Genomic DNA, 18,703 nt, shown 5'->3' with positions numbered 1-18,703 from the left:
GTCTTCTATATGTCTTCCTCCTTTGTCTTATTTCTTAATTGATTCAGAACTCAAGCAGGAATGAGGGATGCTATTTATTTAAGACCCTTTGAACTTATCGTGTCCACAGAAGTGAACTATGCCTTTTGGGCTTTGGTGTCCATTTTCACTACTCTTGTCCCTCTGTTCCCGATGCTAGTATTGGGTACTAGGGTCACAACCTGCCAAGGTAAACAAATGAAACCATTCTGCCAGTCGCGTGACTTAAGCTTCTGTAGAAAATCTCCACAACAGGGCTCTCCTGTGGCCAATGAAAGGAGGATCTGGGGAGCCTGCAGGGTAAAACTCTTACTGGAGAGGGGCACCCTTTTGTTCCTCAGCTGGGGCTTGCCCCATCCAGAGTCTGCCCACTTACCTGGTACAGGGCTCCTTGTGATCCTCACTGTCCAGTTCTGCCTCATACAGAGCGTGGGGAGGAGGTGGAGGAAAGTCATCCAAGCTATTCACTGGGGTGTCCTGGCTCAGCGGAGGCGGTGGGGGTGGGGGAAGTTCAAATGCGGGGCTGGAAGCGGCGTTGGGGTACAAGTCCTTCACAAACACCTCATCATCATCATCATCTTCCCGAGGTGGTGGGGAGGCCAGCAGGACCGACTCAGATATTCGGAGGGAGATCCTCCCTGGAGTGCTTGGGGCCCCAAGAGGCGAGTCTAGAGTGCTGCCTGAGCTTGGAGGAGTCTGCTGTGTTTTGTAGTGCTTCAGGTCTCCAAAATCAGGTGACGAGGATTCTTCAGGGAGGCTGTCCTCTCTGACCGTGTGGGCCCACTTCACCCGAGGTGGGGCAGGCCGCTGAGGCAACGAGACCCGCTTCCTTGTTGCCTCTTCTAGCCCATGCTCCAGGCTGTCGGGCTCGTGGCCTCTTGGACTGGCAGGCTGGACCAGGCTGTGACCATTGCTTCTGTGGGTCACTGCTGGGGTGTATGGAGGAAGAGGCTGTTGCCCTGTCTGACAGTCCCTTCCAGTCAGCTGATCGGTCGCAGCCTGGGAGCTGGAGGGAACAGGGGAAGGCAGAGCTGAGCTGAGCGGGGTCAGGGATGCAGCCCTAGTGTCTGTGAGATGCCCTTGCATTCCTGTGGGCAACAGCCTGGGGCAAGGCGTTGTTCTGCTGGCCTGCCTCTGATGGTCCAGGGGTCCAGGACATTCGCTGGGTACAGAGGAACCACCAACTGCTTTGCAGCCTGAACCACCCCAACGAAGGCTAGGATGGTGTTTGAGCAACAGCATGTCTTCGTGGCCTCTTTCTGAACAACTGACGGACCTGGAGCAGGATATACAAACACAAGGGTTACAGCTCAAAAGAAAGGGGCAAACTCTGAACCCCAACTTCATTACACAGACGGGAAAAGCATTTAGGAAGCAGGGCCTCAGAGGAGCCACACACTGTCCCTCAGGCTGCTCACACAAAGAACCAAGTTTAAAAAGGACGCCTGGTGCACAGTTGGTTAGGTGTCCAACTTCTGCTCAGGTCATGATCTTGCGGCTCATGGGTTCGAGCCCCGCATGAGGGTCTGTGCTGACAGCTCAGAGCCTGGAGCCTGCAGTGTGCCTCAGATTCTGTGTCTCCCTCCCTTTTTCCCTCTTAGAAATAATAATAAGCATTAAAAAAAAAAAAAAGAAAAGATTCCAGGGGCTCCTGGGTGGCTCAGTTGGTTAGGTGGCGGACTTCAGCTCAGGTCATGATCTCACAGTTCGTGGGTTCATGTCCTGCATCGGGCTCTGTGCTGACAGCTCAGAGCCTGGAGCCTGCTTCAGATTCTGTGTCTCCCCCTCTCTCTACCCCTCCCCTGCTCACGCTCTGTGTCTCTCTCTCAATAATAAATAAACGTTAAAAAAAAAATTAAAAAAGAAAAGATTCCAGGCATACAGTCCTACAGGAAATGTCAGATGGTAGACATGGGGGTCACAAGGCATTTCCTTTTATTAGCTCTCTCTCCCTGACCTCCCCACCCCCTCTACACATCCCACATAAGGCAGCTTTTCGGGGCAGGCTTTGGGGTATAAAAGGAAACAGGTACATTTCTTCTGCCCCTTTCAGGACTACTTTGGGAAAGCAGTCCCAGTGTGATCCCCATGGGAGAGGTCTGTTTGGAAAGCACCTGTGTGGGCTGTGAACTTGACGGTTTTATTTACAGTTTTCCCTCAGTTTCCTCCTGTTTTCACTTTTTACAATGGAAGGTAAGGAGGGGGAGGGGAGTCTCCCCAAGGAGCTAATAAGCAATCATCTCTGGAGAAAGAGAGCAATAGCAATGGGCAAATGGGGTACGTGGTGAGTTCAACACCTGTCCTCTATCTAGGCTCTGAGGAAAAACCCAACAACTTCCAATACTTTTGTCATTATGCTCTAAAGGAAGAAAGGAAAACAAAACAGAAATCTGTAGCACTGCCTGCTGCCACCCAAGAGTTAATGTGGGGATAAAACAAAGCGCCGGCAAACCACCCTAATTTGAAAATTCCACATTTGGCGCTCCTTGACTCATATGCAAGTGAATCTGGAGAGCAGATGGAACTTCTCGTTTTGCAGATCTGAGTCCCGAGGGAAGCTGTGGCTCAGTCCCCAGGAGAACCCCAGCCCAGGCCTGCCACAAAACCATCCAAGTGCCAGGCAAGGATAATGCAGCATATGGAAGGAGAAGACTGCAAAGAACCAAATTAGCTCTTCTCGGGATGTTATTTTTTCTGTATTATAAATGCAGATGGCTAAGGGGCCCATCTCTCTCTCAGATGCAGCCCCTCCCTTCCCCTCAGATATCCTTTTCATTCAGAGGCAGTATCTTTACCAGGAAAGTCTCAATATCTAAGATTGGCTACTTTGTACTTCTTGGTGGGTTCCCAAATGGGGGTACTGAAAACCCAGAGGCAGGAAATTCGGTGGGGGGGGGGGGGGGCTTTTCTCTCATGTCTTACTCATGTTGGTATCCTCAGTACCTGGTACAAAGTCCTGTCTTGGGGGCGCCTGGGTGGCTCAGTCACAAGCTTCTGACTCTTCAGCTCAGGTCATGATCTCGCAGTTCGTGAGTTCAAGCCTTGCATTGGGCTCTGTGCTGACATTGTGGAACCTGCTTCAGATTCTCTGTCTCCCCTCTCTCTGCTTCCCCTACTCATGCTCACGTGCTCTCTCTCTCTCAAAATAAATAAATGAACTTAAGAAAAAAAGCACTCTCTCAGTAAATGTCTGTTGAACAACTCTGCCCAACTGCAGTTTAGACTGTAGGATATAAACTCTTTTCAAACTCCATACCCTCTAATAGGACACAGAATAACTGAAATCAGTTTTAATGACTAACCTGGGTACCTTCATTTTATTATATTTGTATCTTGAGACTTTTTTAAAAGGGGAAGCATCACTAAAAAAACCCCACGAAATATAATATTTATCCTTTATTTAAAGCCCAAATAAACTTTGAGATATATATATATATTTTAATGTTTATTTATTTTTGAGAGAGCGGGGGAGGGGCAGAGAAAGATGGAGACAGAAGATATGCACTGACAGTGCAGAGCCTGATGTGGGGCTTGAACTCACAAACCGAGAGATCACAACCTGAGCAGAAGCTGGACACCTAACCGACTGAGACACCCAGGCACCTCTAATCTTTCATATATTTTTAGTTTATGTTGAATCTTCTTAGTTTATAGGAGCCATACTTCAATTGTATATTTTTGAAGGTAATGTTGGAGTTAAATGCTTAGTCTAGTTGAGAATGCTTCTCCTAGGGGATTGTTTTGTATGTTTTCAAGAACAAAAGATAGGGTGAAAGAGATGTTTGAGTCTCTTTTATACTAGAGTGTGAGAGGCAAACATCTGTTCACAGGTATCCAGAAATCCTAACATTCAAGAATGGAGTTTGAAAGCAATTAGTCTTCTTTTTTTCCTTCATAGCTTTTTTTAAAATGTGATAAACACAGAAAATTTACTATTCTATTTTTTTTAAGTTTATTTATTTTGAGAGAGCACACACGTGCGAGAGAGCCAACAAGGAAGGGACAGAGGGAGAGGGAGAGAGAGAGGATCCCAAGCAGGTTCCACACTGTCAGCACAGAGCCCGATGAGAGAGCTTGAACTCATGAACCGTGAGATCATGACCTGAGCTGAGATCAAGAGTAGACCACTAATTAACCTACTGAGCCACCCAGGTACCCCTATGACTCTATTTTTAAATGTTCAGTCTGGTAGTGTTAAGTATATCCATATTGCTGTGCAACAGATTTCCAGAACTTTCTCTTCCTGTAAATCCGAAACTCGATACCTAAGCAACAACTCTTTTCCCTTCCCCCAGCCCTGAAACCTCTACTTTGTGTTTCTATGCATTTCACTAGTTTATAGATGCCTTATGTAAATGGAATCAGAGTATTTGTCTTTTTGTGTCCAGCCTGTTTCACTTAGCATAATGTCCTCAAGATTCATCCATGTTGTAGCATGTGTCAGACTCCCTTTTTAAGACTAAATAATATCCCAGTATATGTATATACCACATTTGTATCTATTGATGGGCATTTGGGCTGCTTCACTTCTTTGCTATTGTGAATAGTGATGCTATGAACACGGGTATGAAAATATCTCTTTGAGATACTGCTTTCAACTCTTAAGGATGTATGCTCAGATATGGCAGATTTTTAATTTTTTTGAGGAACTGACATGCTGTTTCCCAAAGCAATGGAGACTATTTTGCAATCTCACCAACAATTATTTTTGGTGGAGGGAAAGACATTTATTACTGAGCTATAAATTAGAGGTGGCAGGAGCCTAGTAGTCATGTTTGCACAAGGGGACCAACGTCTCCACATCCCTTTCGATATATCTGATAGTAGGCCACCCAAATGGGTATGAGGTGGTATCTTATTATGGTTTTGATTTGTGTTTCTCTCATCATTAGTGATGTGAAGCACCTTTTCATCTGCTTGTTGGGCATTTTTTATCATCTTTGGAGAAATGTCTCGTCAAGTTCTGTTTTAAAAAATTTTTTTTAGTGTTTGTTTATTTTTGAGAGACAGAGCATGAGCAGAGGAGGAGCAGAGAGGGAGACACAGAATCCAAAGCAGACTCCAGGCTCTGAGCTGTCAGCACAGAACCCAACACGGGGCTCAAACTCATGAACTGTGGGATCATGACTTGAGCTGAAGTGGGACACTTAACCAACTGAGCCACCCAGGCACACGTTTGTTTTTTAAGTAGGCTTGGGGTACCTGGGTGGCTCAGTTAGTTAAGCGTCTGACTCTTTGTTTTGGCTCAAATCATGATCTTATGGTTTGTGGGATCGAGCCCCGCCTCAGGCTTGGGATTCTCTCTCCCTCTCTCTGCCCCTCCCCTGCTCGGTCTCTCTCTCTCTCTCTCTCTCTCTCAAAATAAATAAATAAACTTAAAAAAAAAAAAGGAGGCTTTACGCTCAGTGTAGAGCCCACCTTGGGGCTTGAACTCACGACCCTGAGATCAAGACCTCAGCTGAGATCAACAGTCAGATGCTTAACCAACTGAGCCACCCAGGCGCCCCTCAAATTTTTTTTGTAACTGAGGTATTTTTTTTTTTTTTTTTTGGTTGAGTTACTTTCGCCTTTGACTTCAGACAGTTCTCTTTTGGCAGTACGTTAGGTCACTTACTTTTCCCTTGTTTCTAGCTTGTAAGCAATGCACCCAAACTAACCAAAGTTCTCAGCCTCACCTTGAATATTTTCTTCACTTTAGGCACAGCTATGGGAGCAAGAGCACATAACCGTGGACGTCTGCTCTTGGCCATAAAGAAGGTAACTTAATACCCACCTCCTGATACCACATAGGCTGCTTTTAGGTGGCAGTATTAGGCTGAGCTACTGAGAAGGTGAATACAGTATAGAAAAAAAGAGAAACAAGGATTGAATTAAATGTAAGAAAAAGAGGGGCGCCTGGGTGGCGCAGTCGGTTAAGCGTCCGACTTCAGCCAGGTCACGATCTCGCGGTCCGTGAGTTCGAGCCCCGCGTCAGGCTCTGGGCTGATGGCTCGGAGCCTGGAGCCTGTTTCCGATTCTGTGTCTCCCTCTCTCTCTGCCCCTCCCCCATTCATGCTCTGTCTCTCTCTCTGTCCCAAAAATAAATAAAAAACGTTGAAAAAAAAAATGTAAGAAAAAGAAACTGGCTTCAAAAAACATGGAAGGTAGGAGGGAAGATGTAAATGCATACTACAAATTATAGTAGATAGCCCTATGATGTTGCCTTAAAACCACACACAGGCACGTGCGTCAGGAGAAATTCCTTGGAAATTTCTACTTAAGCTCCATGTGAATAGCTCAAAAATTCAAAGTCTAAAAAAGTATCCATTATATGTTTCTACTTAGGAGAAATGATTTTGATGACAATTTTTAACTTTCCTGCTATTTTTTTTTTATCCCTAAATGCCTAAAAATTATGATTTGGGAGCTTTACTTTTTATTTTGTGTGCTTCCTGTAAGTTTGTCTTGCTCTGTGAAGCTGTTCATGAAATGGTCACTCCTCCTCTAGTGTTCTAGTCACCAGACCTGACCCTTTGTGCACAAGACTGGAAGACAGCCACACAAAGAGGCCCCATGTGTGACAGCCATCATAGGATATGCATGGAGCATCTCCATGAACTATTTTGAGGCTAATCTTACTTGAAGTCAACCACTGCTTCAACAGTACACATTCTAAATCTATTTTGAAGAAGTCTCATCCTTAAAGAAAGTCATCTGTAAATAAAAAACGTAGAAGGTCCCTATGGTACAGACAAATGGCAGAGGCAGCACACAGTCCTATGAAACATCTTAATGTCACGTTTCCCTTCCTTGGAGAGAAGAATAGAAACATTTTTTTAAACTTTTTAAGTTTATTCATTTCTGAGAGAGAGAGAGGGAGACACAGAATCTGAACTCCGGCGGCATTCCTAAGGCAGAGGGCATCATAAATACACGTACATACCTGGACCCAGGGCCAGCCAAATAATACGGATCCTTCACAGGGCCAAAGCTGTTGTTTTCCCCCAAAACCACATCCTTGAAACACAAGAAAGGCACAGCGTTATTCCCAAAAAAACAGGCACTGAAATTTACCAAGAAGGTGGAGGTAGAAAGGAGAAGGAACCTTTACTGGATGCCTACTCCTTACGGTCAGGCACCAATGCAGGACTGTTACATACTACCCCTCCTCATGCTCAATGCCCCAGGAAGTGCTGGGAACCCTGGTGCATTGAGGAAGACACAGATCCAAAGCACTTAACTGTCCCAAGGTCACAAGTGGCAGAGCCAGGATTTGCACCTCAGTCTGTCTCGCCGGGTGCCTCTCCTAACAAGGACATTTTCTAAGCAGAAGTCTGATAGCACTTATCTCCAGGGTTCAAAATAACCGCTGGACTTGAAACAGAATGATGAAAATCAATTCAAAGGGCCAAACTTTTGAACCAGCAATAGGGAAATATGGGAGATGGCAAGAAAAGGATAGTTTATTGAATTTAGCAAAAATCTCAAATGTTCTGATGTATAATTAGAAAAACGGTAAGTATCTGGCTTGTAATCAGCTTGAAGTATATTCTCTCCAGGAAAAACATCTCACCCACCTGTACTATCAGTAACTCTGGTAACTTTTCAGGGATTTTCTTTTGGTTCTATCTATCTATCTATCTATCTATCTATCTATCTATCTATCTATCTTAGAGGGTGCGAGAGGCAGAGAGAGAAAGAATCCCAGGAGGGGAAGAGGGAGAGAAGTGGGGGGTGGAGAGAAGTGGGGCTCAAGCTCACGAACCGTTAAGATCGTGACCTCTGCCAAAGTCAGATGCTTCATTCCTGAGCCACCCAGGCACCTGTGCCTGAGCCACCCAGGCACCTGTTAGTAAGGGTATATATTGGTTTCCCAAAAGGGTGGTAGGTGAGATTTGTTTGGTTTGTGTGAGTTTTCGGTAGTATAAAATTTGGCCCATGTGACCAGGTCCCTGATGAAGACAATGATATTGCTATTGATAATACATTTAATTTTCAATTATAAATTGAAAATTTATTGAATATAATTATTTCAATTATTTATAACAGGCGACAGGCAGAAAACAGAGACATTAAATCCATATATGATCTTCCACTTAGTTTTAGCAACTCATTTCACCATTTACTCTCTCCAATGGGCTAACTGCTTTCCAATCTTTTTTTTTTGGCCCAGTCAGTGGTAGAGGTACTCAAAGGCAACAGGAAAGAGCCAAAGGCAGTAGTAGGTCTGAAGGGAAAACAAACACCTGAATATTAATAGCAGTGATCCCTTATTGCATTTACTGAGTGCCACTCTGCTAACTACCTTACAATCCTCAAATTATGTGTCTGGAATTGTATCAGGCCCCTGACGGTCCTTCTGTAAGTTAACCTATAATAAGAGGGAGCAGGGAGGTAACTGCAGCTCAGAAAGGTTAAGTATTTTGCCCACAGTTAAAGTGGAGGAGGGAGGATTCAAACCATCATCTCTTCAAAGCTCCAGATTTTTCCTTGGAATCTTCCAGGTGAGTAGAGGCTGTGCTGGATGCAATGAGTTTTTGATGCTTTGAGAGAAAGGAGTTCCATGTGTGTCTTATTTGCTCAAATATCGATAGAGGGAATGGGAATTCCTGCTCTCCACAAAACCTTCTGGTCCTTCTGAGGTCTTTCCCTGTTCCACCCCCTCTTGACAAGAATGTACAGCTTTGCCAATAATTAAGTGGGAACGCTTCTACCTCCCCTTTAAGCTCCTTCCCCACTAACAGTTAGGTATATTTTTCCATTTTTCTTATTTCCTTTGAATTTCATTATGAGTTTAACTTCTGTAGTCACATGAGTTGGCCCTCAGAATGAGGCGCTTAAGTTGATATTTATGTGGGTGTGCATAAGATAAAGGAAGAAAAAAAAAGACTTCATAGGATAGCAACACCAAAATAAATAAATAAATAAATAAATAAATAAATAAATAAATAAATAAATAATAAAGGAAGTGAGACCCACTCACAGGCCATTGAGAGAACTCTCTAAACTTCCTGTTGCTGACAATACCATTTGGACAGAAGTCCAGCCTAGTACAAGCCCGAGGAGGCTCAATTTCTGTTGCATTTACTTGCTGTGATTTGGACATACATTCACTGCCAAAGAAGACTTTATTTTCTATAACCTGTTAAGAAGTATAAAGTACTTATGGCAATTTAGGAAAAAGCAATGGCTCTGGGAGAAATACAAGGTATTGAGTTATTCTAGTAGACACTTGGACAAGTGTCTATTTGTGTCTATTAGTTATCTGATTTTTGATGATGGACTTCAAAATACCCCAGTTCTTATTCTTCATTAGGAATAGCAAACTTAAAATTGCAAACCTAAAGTCTATGGAGTCCCGATCCTCACTCTTGCTTTGGGTTTTGAGTTACTTAGTATCTTCATAGCCAATAAAATATGAAGACAATAGTATTCATCTACTTTGGAATACCAGTTTCAAGTATCTGCTAAGATGAATCAAATCCACTTGAGAAATCTTAAAATTTTTTTTAAATGTAAATAACAGTAATCAGTAGATGTTAAAATGAAATAAATTCATTGACTGAAGTTTTCAGATAGATATTTAATGCTAGCCTCCTCCTTTTCCCAAACTTTTTTATTCAGGGAGGGAGCAGAATCTGGTGTCCAACAACATGGGGTCAAAACCTTGCTCCCACCACCTGGGACAAATTTCCCATCCTTTCTGTGCTCATATCCCCCTTCTGTAATACAGAGATAACAACAGTATCTACTTTGCACAGATGTAAGGATTATTTTTATGCTTATAAAACATGTAGTACGACAACTGGTACATACATAGCAAACATTTATTATTAGCTATTTGCAACTTTCCCTTTGGTGGAAAGGTGATTCTGTTTATGCACAAGCTTTAATGGGTGCTTACTGAAGGGGTGCTAAAATGAGTTACAAGCTGCATTCTACAGAATCAAGCCTACATCCAACATGGTAGGATGCACTAAGCAGTTTTCTCAGTAGTTAAATGATGTTTGTCATACCATCACATGCTGAGCATCTTATATATCAGGAACCAGGGTCTTTGAGAAAACAGGCAGAAGGAGAGAAGCCTCTAACTCAGCATCTGGAAAAACAACTCCCAGCCAGGAATCTTATTTCTCCAAAGGCTTCTTTTTATAGCCTTTGCTGTATTTTAAATCTATGCGATGAATAGGTGTAAATTTCCATCTCCCAAGCAGAATTACTTGGATGTTCTCTGGCAGCTTTGCAGGGCACATCCACTTTAAAAAGGTTAAATTTTCTAAAGCTTCATAGAAAGCAGGAAATAGGTAAGAATTTGGTGTTCCCTTCAGCTCCATCACTAATATCCACTGTTCTGTAATAACTACTTCTGTAGTTGTTTAGGCCCAAGAGTGATCAATTTTTATTAACAGAAGAATTGATTTTTTAAGATACTTTAATTTTTTTTAATGTTTATTTTAGAGAGAGATTGAGAGACAGAGTACAAGTGGGGGAGGGGCAGAGAGAGAGAGAAGGTGACAGAATCCGAAGCAGGCTCCAGGCTCTGAGCTGTCAGCACAGAGCCCGACGCAGGGCTCGAACTCACGAATTGTGAGATCATGACCTGAGCCGAAGTCAGATGCTTAACCAACTGAGCCACCCAGGCGCCCCTTGGAAGAGTTGATGTCTATGCTGACCTTGTTTTAGAGGCAGAAACTATCCTCGATAATGGATTTTTGAAAAGGAATGGAATCCTTGTCAAAAGCTTGTAAATCCTGCTCTAGCATCTGGCTGGCGGGAACAAGCAGCATGTGTTCAGGACCATAAATAGACTCCATATTTTGGGTTTAACTGAGGCAGACAGTTTCCACAGGGTTCCTTAATTTCTCAGAGTTCTCTAAAGCTCGGATTGAGACAAATTCCTACTGAATACCTTCATTAAAGCTTAATAATAATGGTAAAGTTTCTCGAATTTATGCAAATAAAAAACCAATATAATATCCTAAAATAATAACCACAATAATTGTGTGGAGCCTAGTTTTTTTTTTTTTTTTTTTTTTTTTTTAACTAGTTCTACAAATAGGGTAGATGATGGCTGTATGAAGAAGAATCAAGGAGCAGACCTTGCCACGGACCTGGTCTCCAGGCAGGCAAGGTCTGGTGCTGGGTGGGAGAACGGGAGAAGGAAGGTCAGGAGCACAGTCCTGGCTGTTACAATCTGGGGGATGATATTCTATTTTCAGAATTTATAGGAGCAAGGCAGCACAGATAAACTCTTTGATTTTGAAATGTTTCCCCCCTCTGGCATCACAGTCACCAAATTAAATAATATCTAAATATGGTACTCTATTGCAGAGGATGTAAATAATGTTCTGTATTTGTCTTTTGAAAAAGTGTTTCAAATAATATATTTAGCTGGGATTTAGAAGAATTTCATCACTTCTCTATACCACCTATGTTTTAGCTTTATTTCCCAGTTTACCAGGCTTGAGACGTATTTGGGGAGAAAGCAAAGGAACATTCATAGCCATCCAATCAATTCCCCAAGGGAGAAGGAGGACATCTCATAAGAAATAAATAGCAGAAGATGATTTAGTTTTCACCTAAACATTTCTGTTTTCTGTAGAACATGGGAAGAAAAATTAAGATGTTTGGATTACTATGCTCCTGAAGCCCATCAAACTCGCTGAAATTTTATGTTACATACATGGGTTTTAAGTGTTTTAGTTGTAGGATAAGGAGTAGAAATTAGCTCTGTTTTTCCTTCTGAGGGGAGGAAAATGGTTAGGGAATGCTTATGGAGGATTGACTCTATACAATTTTCTTGTGGGTTTATACTGGGGAGAAAAATGTTTCTGGATATTTTGAAACAGAAAATATCTCGATGGGTACGGAATTTTGTTTCAGAAATGGTGCAGCAAAGTACTTCTCAGGCAGTAATGTCTGAATCTTTCTTTTTTTGAGGCTGTTTCTACCAACTAATGCCTCCCCCACACAACCCCCAATCTTTTATAAATCTCCTGCCCCATCCTTCACAGCCTGGTTCAAAGACCATCTCCTTCACCACACTGAGATATCACCTCACACCAGTCAGAATGGCTATAATGAACAAATCAGGAGACTGTAGGTGCTGGAGAGGATGTGGAGAAACGGGAACCCTCTTGCACTGTTGGTGGGAATGCAAACTGGTGCAGCCACTTTGGAAAACAGTGTGGAGGTTCCTCAAAAGATTAAAAATAGATCTACCCTATGACCCAGCAATAGCACTGCTAGGAATTTACCCAAGGGATACAGGAGTGCTGATGCATAGGGGCACTTGTACCCCAATGTTTACAGAAGCACTTTCAACAATAGTCAAATCATGGAAAGAGCCTAAATGTCCATCAACTGATGAATGGATAAAGAAATTGTGATTTATATACACAATGGAATACTACGTGGCAATGAGAAAGAATGAAATATGGCCTTTTGTAGCAACGTGGATGGAACTGGAGAGTGTTATGCTAGTGAAATAAGTCAGTCAGAGAAAGACAGATTCCATGTTTTCACTCTTATGTGGATCCTGAGAAACTTAACAGAAGACCATGGGGGAGGGGAAGGAAAAAAAAAGTTAGAGAGGGAGGGAGGCAAATCATAAGAGACTCTTAAAAACTGAGAATAAACTGAGGGCTGATGGGAGGTGGGAGGGACGGGAGGGTGGGTGATGGGCATTGAGGAGGGCACCTGTTGGGGTGAGCACTGGGTGTTGCATGGAAACCAATTTGACAATAAATTTCATATTAAAAAGATAAATAAAAAATTTTAGAAATGATCAAAAAACCCCATCTTCTTCAAGAGAAGCCCTGAGATCCCCTCAGTTAGAATTAATAACTCTCCCCTCTATAGCATATTATTTATCACTGCTCCCAAAGCATTCACTAGTCATGTTAGTTACTTATAGTTAAGTTCAAGTCCTTGTTCAGTTGTGAATCCCAGAAAGGCATGAACCTTATTTTGTTTAGTGTTTCTTTCAACCTTCTAATACAGTGCTTTTCATACAACACGTGTTCTACAGATGCTTGCTAAATGGTGGACTTCTCTGTTGGGGAAAACAGAATTTGAGAAGGGACAATGGAGGCGTTTTCCCCTGAGCTAACATAAATATGAATGCCTAATATATATATCAGTTCCTGATATCATCTTTGGTGGGAAGGGAACTATGAGGTGAGCCTTTGATCTGCAGGGCATGCACAGCGAGGAGCCACTGAGAATTAGGGAAATTAATACACTCCTGGGACTTAGTGCTCAGGTTCTATTGCGAACTGTGCTGAAATTTCCAGTGGAAAGCACTTGATAAACTTTGAGTAGTTTGAAACCTTTATGAGAACATTCTTTTATGAGAGAATTTGAAAGCGTATGATTCTCCTATCTCCCCAAGACAGTGCACAGAAAGGATCCAGATGGGAGCAGAGAGACAGGTTTGGTGTGGGTAATATAACTACACAGGATGATTGTGAGAATCAATGAGATAAAAAATGTAAAGCATACTTAGCTGAGGGCCAGGACTTCAATAACTGTAACTATTAAAGTCAGTAATTCTACATGTTTTATAAATGCATAAGTCTAATAGAGGATGCAAAGCTAAAATCTTTAAAATTCCAAGACACAGTTTGTATTGCACAGTGGGGGGGGGGGGGGGGGCACTGTAAAAAAAAAAAAAATCACTAACTTTTCCTAACCATGCATTCTTGCACTGAGAGATGGTGACTTCCTAAAATGAAGTGTGTACGTGTACACACACACACACACACACTATATGTATGCATACCTCTATATAAGATGTATGGGTCTATATAAGATACCTATACAACTCTATATATCTACATATCAATCTCTAGATCTCTGTAAGGGTACCGGGCACCCAGAAAGAAATCACCCCATGAAAACAAATGCTACCCTTTTGCATGTCAAAGGAAAATTAAAGGGGAGCCTCACTAAAGCTCCAGGGCCAGAAGGGCCCCATCCTAGGACCCTCTGGTTGCACTTACCTGACGCTTGTCTGCAGTGGGAGAGGACCGTGATCTCACATGGACAGGAACCGCCAGGACGTCTGAGCGCTCCAGCAGGTCTTCAGCAGACATGGACTTCCCAGCCCTCCTGGCTGCGGCCCCCCACGAGGAGGGCTCCCCAGGGGTCCTGTCCACCCTCTGGGTGCCCTTCGGCCCATTGTTAGCTCCAGCGAGCAGCTCCCTCGGGGCTTGGTCCCCACGTCGCAGTTCCCCAAAGACATGACCACCAGCGAAGGAGCTGCTGCGATCTCTGGGGGCCCGTGGGGACTCCCCCATGTCCCCCGCCGCTGCTGCGGCAGGCAGGAGGGCGGCCTCCCTGCGGAGCTGCAGGCTTGGTTCCCGCAGCGAGCAGAGGCTGGAGGCCGAGGTGAGGCCGGGGCCCTCGGACGCCGCGGGGCCGGGCTGCAGGTAGGTGCTCTGGGCGCGCTCCCGCGGTGGCCCGGGCTCCTGGAGGCTGCAGGCGGCGGAGGAGGGCCGCTTGCCGGTCTTGCGCTGGATGTAGTCGGCCAGGGCGCTCTGCTGGAACTGCTTCAGCTCGGGGCCCGACAGGCTGAGCGTCGAGCAGGCCTTGCCGTCGCGCTCGAAGATGCGGCGCCGGTCCGCCACCGTGCTCTCGGCGAAACACAGCCCCTTCTTCTGCGCGCTCGAGGGCGCCGGCTCGGCCTCCTCCGAGATCCCCACCTCGTTCATCTTCTCGGGCTCCGAATAGGAGCGCTTCTTCTGTTCGGGGGTCAGGCGACGGCGCGGCCCCCTTCGGGTGGCAGGGAGCGCGGGTCGGGCAGGGTCGCCCTCGGCCGGGGTCACGCTGTGCCGCTCACGAGGCGTGTGCGGGGAGGCGGAAGCCGCCGCCTCCGGGCTCCGCAGCCCCACGTGGGCCGAGGCGGGCCTTGGACGCCAGGCTCTCGAAGCCGCGGGTGTCCCCGGCTCGAGGTCCCGGCGTCGAAAGGAGGTGGCCCCCAGGACGCGGGACTGCGCATCCTTGATGCTGTTCCGGTAGGCACGGCTGAAAGGGGCGTCCAGCACCGGCGACTCGGGCGTGCTGGGCCTGTCATCCAGCCACACGGGCTCCTGCTCCGTCTCGCCGAAGAGCTGAAAGGTGCTCTGGCTGCGGAGCAGGTGCGTGTCCCGCCTCGGGGGCTCACTGCCTTGGAGCTGGGGGCCACAGCCGCCATCCGCACCCCTCCTCAACTGCTGACTGTGTGGCTGCCGGGTAACCTCTTCCAGCTTTGGCTCCTCCTTTTTGAAGTGCTGCTGCTCCCCATTGCCTATGGGTTCAGTGGAGTCGGAAAAACGGATATTGCCTTTTGTCTCCTCAAAGTCCTTCCCAAAAGGATGAGAATTTGGAACGGTCCTGTTGGGCCTGTAGTTATGGCCATAATGAGAGCTGCCCACACTTAGGGGTCTCTGGCTCCCTTGTTCTCGCTGCTCTATCTTGGAAACCTTCTCCAGCACGGAGCAGTGAGGCTTCCCATACTGAAAGCCCTGCAGAGCCGAGGCGCTGCTGGAGCTGAGCCGCCTCCGGCCCAGACTGGATGTCTGCTGGTGGGGTGGAGAGGGAGGGTCCTCGTGCCTTGGGTCTGAACTTGGGAAAGAGGCCAAGGCACTGGTTCTCGCCTCGGGCCTTGGATAGGAAACTGGCCTGTCCAGGTGGCTCCTGTGATCGGGAACAGCTTTCCTGCCAGAGTCCTCCCCCTTGCTGTTGACTACACAGGTGGACCTGCCATCCTGGTAGCCCTCCTGGGCTCCTCTTCCTGGCTCCACGCCGCTCTGCCTTCTTAGATTCTCAGGAATGTTCTGGAGAGAGGAGAAGGCTGACTTGGTCCTGCCAAAGTTGTTCGGCGGGCTCTGGCCTAGGCTCTCCCTCTCCAGCCTGTGCTGCAGGTTGGCATTGTGGTCTGCGTGTAAATCACCCTCCCAGGGCTCTGAGGGCCTGGAAGATCTCTTGTCTTCACCCACTTTGAGGCTGTGGTGATTAGAATATGGTTTGTTGCTGTGGGTGCTCTTTCTCTCGTTGGGATGTGGGCTGCTGCCGTGGAGAGGGGCGAGCTGTCTCTCCAGTGAGGTATCCTCCTCATTTTCAGGTACTGAAGGGAAATGGACTCTGTAGGGGACACATTTGGCTGAAGTTTCAGGTTTCCTCTCTACCAGGGACATTGAATCAGGTTCTAGAGGCTGGTAGAAGGCGAACCCAGACCTGCTAGATCCATTTTGGTTCCCATTCTCGTCAAAGGTAGCCATTTTGTCACAAGCTCCTTGGGGAGCTGTATACCCACTCTCCTTGGCCAGTGCTGGGTAGAGCGTGCCGTTACCACTCCCAGAAGGCTGGGGCACCTGGGCAAAGTGTGGCTCCAGAGAAGGTACCGGGTAGATGCCAGTTGGCAGTAGAGGTTGGCCAGGTTGGGCCTTCTGGGGGTATTTATGCTTGGGCTTCGCCGGGGGGCTGTTCTCTGGACTCTTCTCTAGCACAGTATGCAGCTGTTCCTCTATGAAGGGAGATTTCAGGGAGGCTGCGACGTTTGCCTGAGGCCGACAGAACCGCTTCTGATCAAGGCTAGACCAAGAGTTGGGCCGTTCTCGCTGCCGAAAGGCTGCATAACTGTCGCTCCGAGCTGGGGGCAGCGGTGCGGCCGCTTTAGGAGCCAGGCTGGAAGTGGCCATCTCCAAGGAACCGGGGCATTGCTGGCTCCAGGATGGGGGGGGCGCCCCCTTGCCCCGAGGAACACTGTGCCATTTATCATAGCCCTGACCATCTGCTAATGCTCGGGCCTCCCTCCCTTGGAGAAGCAGGGCTGAAGAGTTCACCTCATACTCTGCTGAGACTCCCCTCCGGGGATCATAGACTGTCTTGACATAGCGAATGTCTGCCTGCCTCATCCCTTCTAGGAGGCCGCCCCGGGCAGAAGTGGTGTCCACGGAGCCTGAACGCTCCCGGCTAGAGATGCCGGGGGGCGGATACTCTAGGATGCTAGAGCTGGTGGAGAAGGAGCTGTACGCCGAGTCTCTCTTGTTGTGGAGGTGGCTGAGCTGGTCAATGCTGCTGGTGGACTTGGCAGGGGAGAGAAGATGGCAGGGTGGGTATCCCCCACTGGGCTCCAGGCTCTCCATGCTCCCCTGGGAGCTGCAGTGGTCAGGGCTTCGCCTCAGGTACGCGTGGTCATAGTTGGAGAGGTCACTGGTAGAGGAGCTGGAAGAAAGGGAGACACAGCAGTCAGCACCATGAGCTGCTACCATTTGGTAGGCTTACAGGCACAGGACCCAGCTTATAAATGTACTCTTGTGCAAGATGTTTCGTTTTTGGAAGGGTGGGTGAAAAGGGCCATATTTGGGCCTTGCTCGGCCTCCTTGTATGTTGTTACTAGGAGTAATTGCCCGACAGTGTAACCTATGTGGCTCTAATTAATCACCCAGGCTTGCAAGGGGAGGAACAGGGAGCAGAGAGGAAGCCATGTGACCAAATCACATTGATGTGATTTGCTCCGTGCTACAAATGACATTCTACATGTGCCAAGAAAGGATAGAGGAAGAGGAGGAGGGGTGAGAGACACTGCAATTTTGTGTCCCTTGGGGCTGTTTGTGGGAAGAGGAGGAAGAGCTCACTAAGAGACCAGGCACGTGAAACGGGTGAGGGAGACTCAGTGTGCACGTGTGTATGTTTTTAGTTAATATCTTTCCTTTTTATGGAATTGAAGGGCTACACCTTGGCAATCTTCCTGGAATCTCGACTGTACTAGAGACAATTTGTTTGTAGTGAGAAAGCTAAACACAAAGCTGAATGAGAGAAATACAGAGAAATGGGAGTCAGAGAAGGCTAACAGGAGAGGGAAGCTTACTAAGAAGCCTTAATCACGGGAGCCCATCCCTATGAATGACTTCCCAAAGCCTGAGCAAAGCCTCCTTCATACACTCAGAAAGGTAAGCCTTTCTCCTTTACAAAATCCTCTGCCAGCAAGAGGGGGAATGACTTTCAATCCTGGCATGGCATACCCCAAAAAGTTGCCTCAAAACAAACTTACTTATAATTAGCTTTAATTATAAACTCAAGATATACTTCACCCAGAATGTTGGGGGAGTGAGGGCATACAGGAAGAAGTAAGTGGGGGCACCTGGGTGGCTCAGTCACTTGGGCATCTGACTCTTGATTTCAGCTCAGGTCATGATCTTGCAGTTCGTGAGTTCAAGCCTTGTGTTGGGCTCTAGCTATCAATGTGGGATTCTCTCCCTCCCTCTCTCTCTCTGCCCTTTCCCGGCTCTTGCTCTGTCTCTCTCTCAAAATAAATAAATAAACATGAAACATAAAATAAAATAAAAATAAATAAGGAAGGAATATAGGGTCCAGAAGTCAAACAATAATCTCAAAACTGTTCAAATGTTTGTGACTTACTGCTCTCTACTGAAGGATAAATCACTCAAAGTTTTTGCTAAGCTTTTCTATTTTCTTAAAAAAATTTTTTTTAATATTTTTATTTATTTTTGAGAGAGAGAAAGACACAGAGTGCAAACTGGGGAGGAGCAGAGAGAGAGAGGGAGGCACAGAATCCGAAGCAGGCTCCAGGCTCTCAGCTGTCAGCACAGAGCCCAACACGGGGCTCGAACCCATGAACCATGAGATCATGACCTGAGCCAAAGTTGGACGCTTAACCAACTGAGCCACCCAGGTGCCCCTAAGCTTTCCTACTTTTAAA

At 46.2% G+C, this 18,703-nt stretch overlaps 1 protein-coding gene across 7 annotated transcripts in view; it reads right to left on the bottom strand.

Annotated features, from left to right (window-relative positions):
* The window catches only part of SHROOM3 (shroom family member 3), a 320,630-nt gene that overhangs the window by 22,104 nt on the left and 279,823 nt on the right, over positions 1–18,703 (bottom strand). For all 7 annotated transcript variants that reach the window (XM_078446004.2, XM_078446003.2, XM_078446005.2 and 4 more), the window contains 3 exons: positions 14,001–17,205; positions 6,941–7,014; positions 395–1,294 (listed from right to left, as the gene is read on the bottom strand). In XM_078446004.2, coding sequence (XP_078302130.2) covers positions 395–1,294; positions 6,941–7,014; positions 14,001–17,205 — 4,179 coding nt within the window. The remainder of the gene's footprint in view (positions 1–394; positions 1,295–6,940; positions 7,015–14,000; positions 17,206–18,703) is intronic.

This window comes from Panthera onca, chromosome B1 (genome assembly GCF_046562875.1).
Source record: "Panthera onca isolate mPanOnc1 chromosome B1, mPanOnc1 haplotype 2, whole genome shotgun sequence".
NCBI classification, from domain to species: Eukaryota; Metazoa; Chordata; class Mammalia; order Carnivora; family Felidae; genus Panthera; species Panthera onca.
The sequence above is the reverse complement of the archived record's forward strand: the minus strand, read 5'-3'. Positions and strand labels throughout refer to the sequence as shown.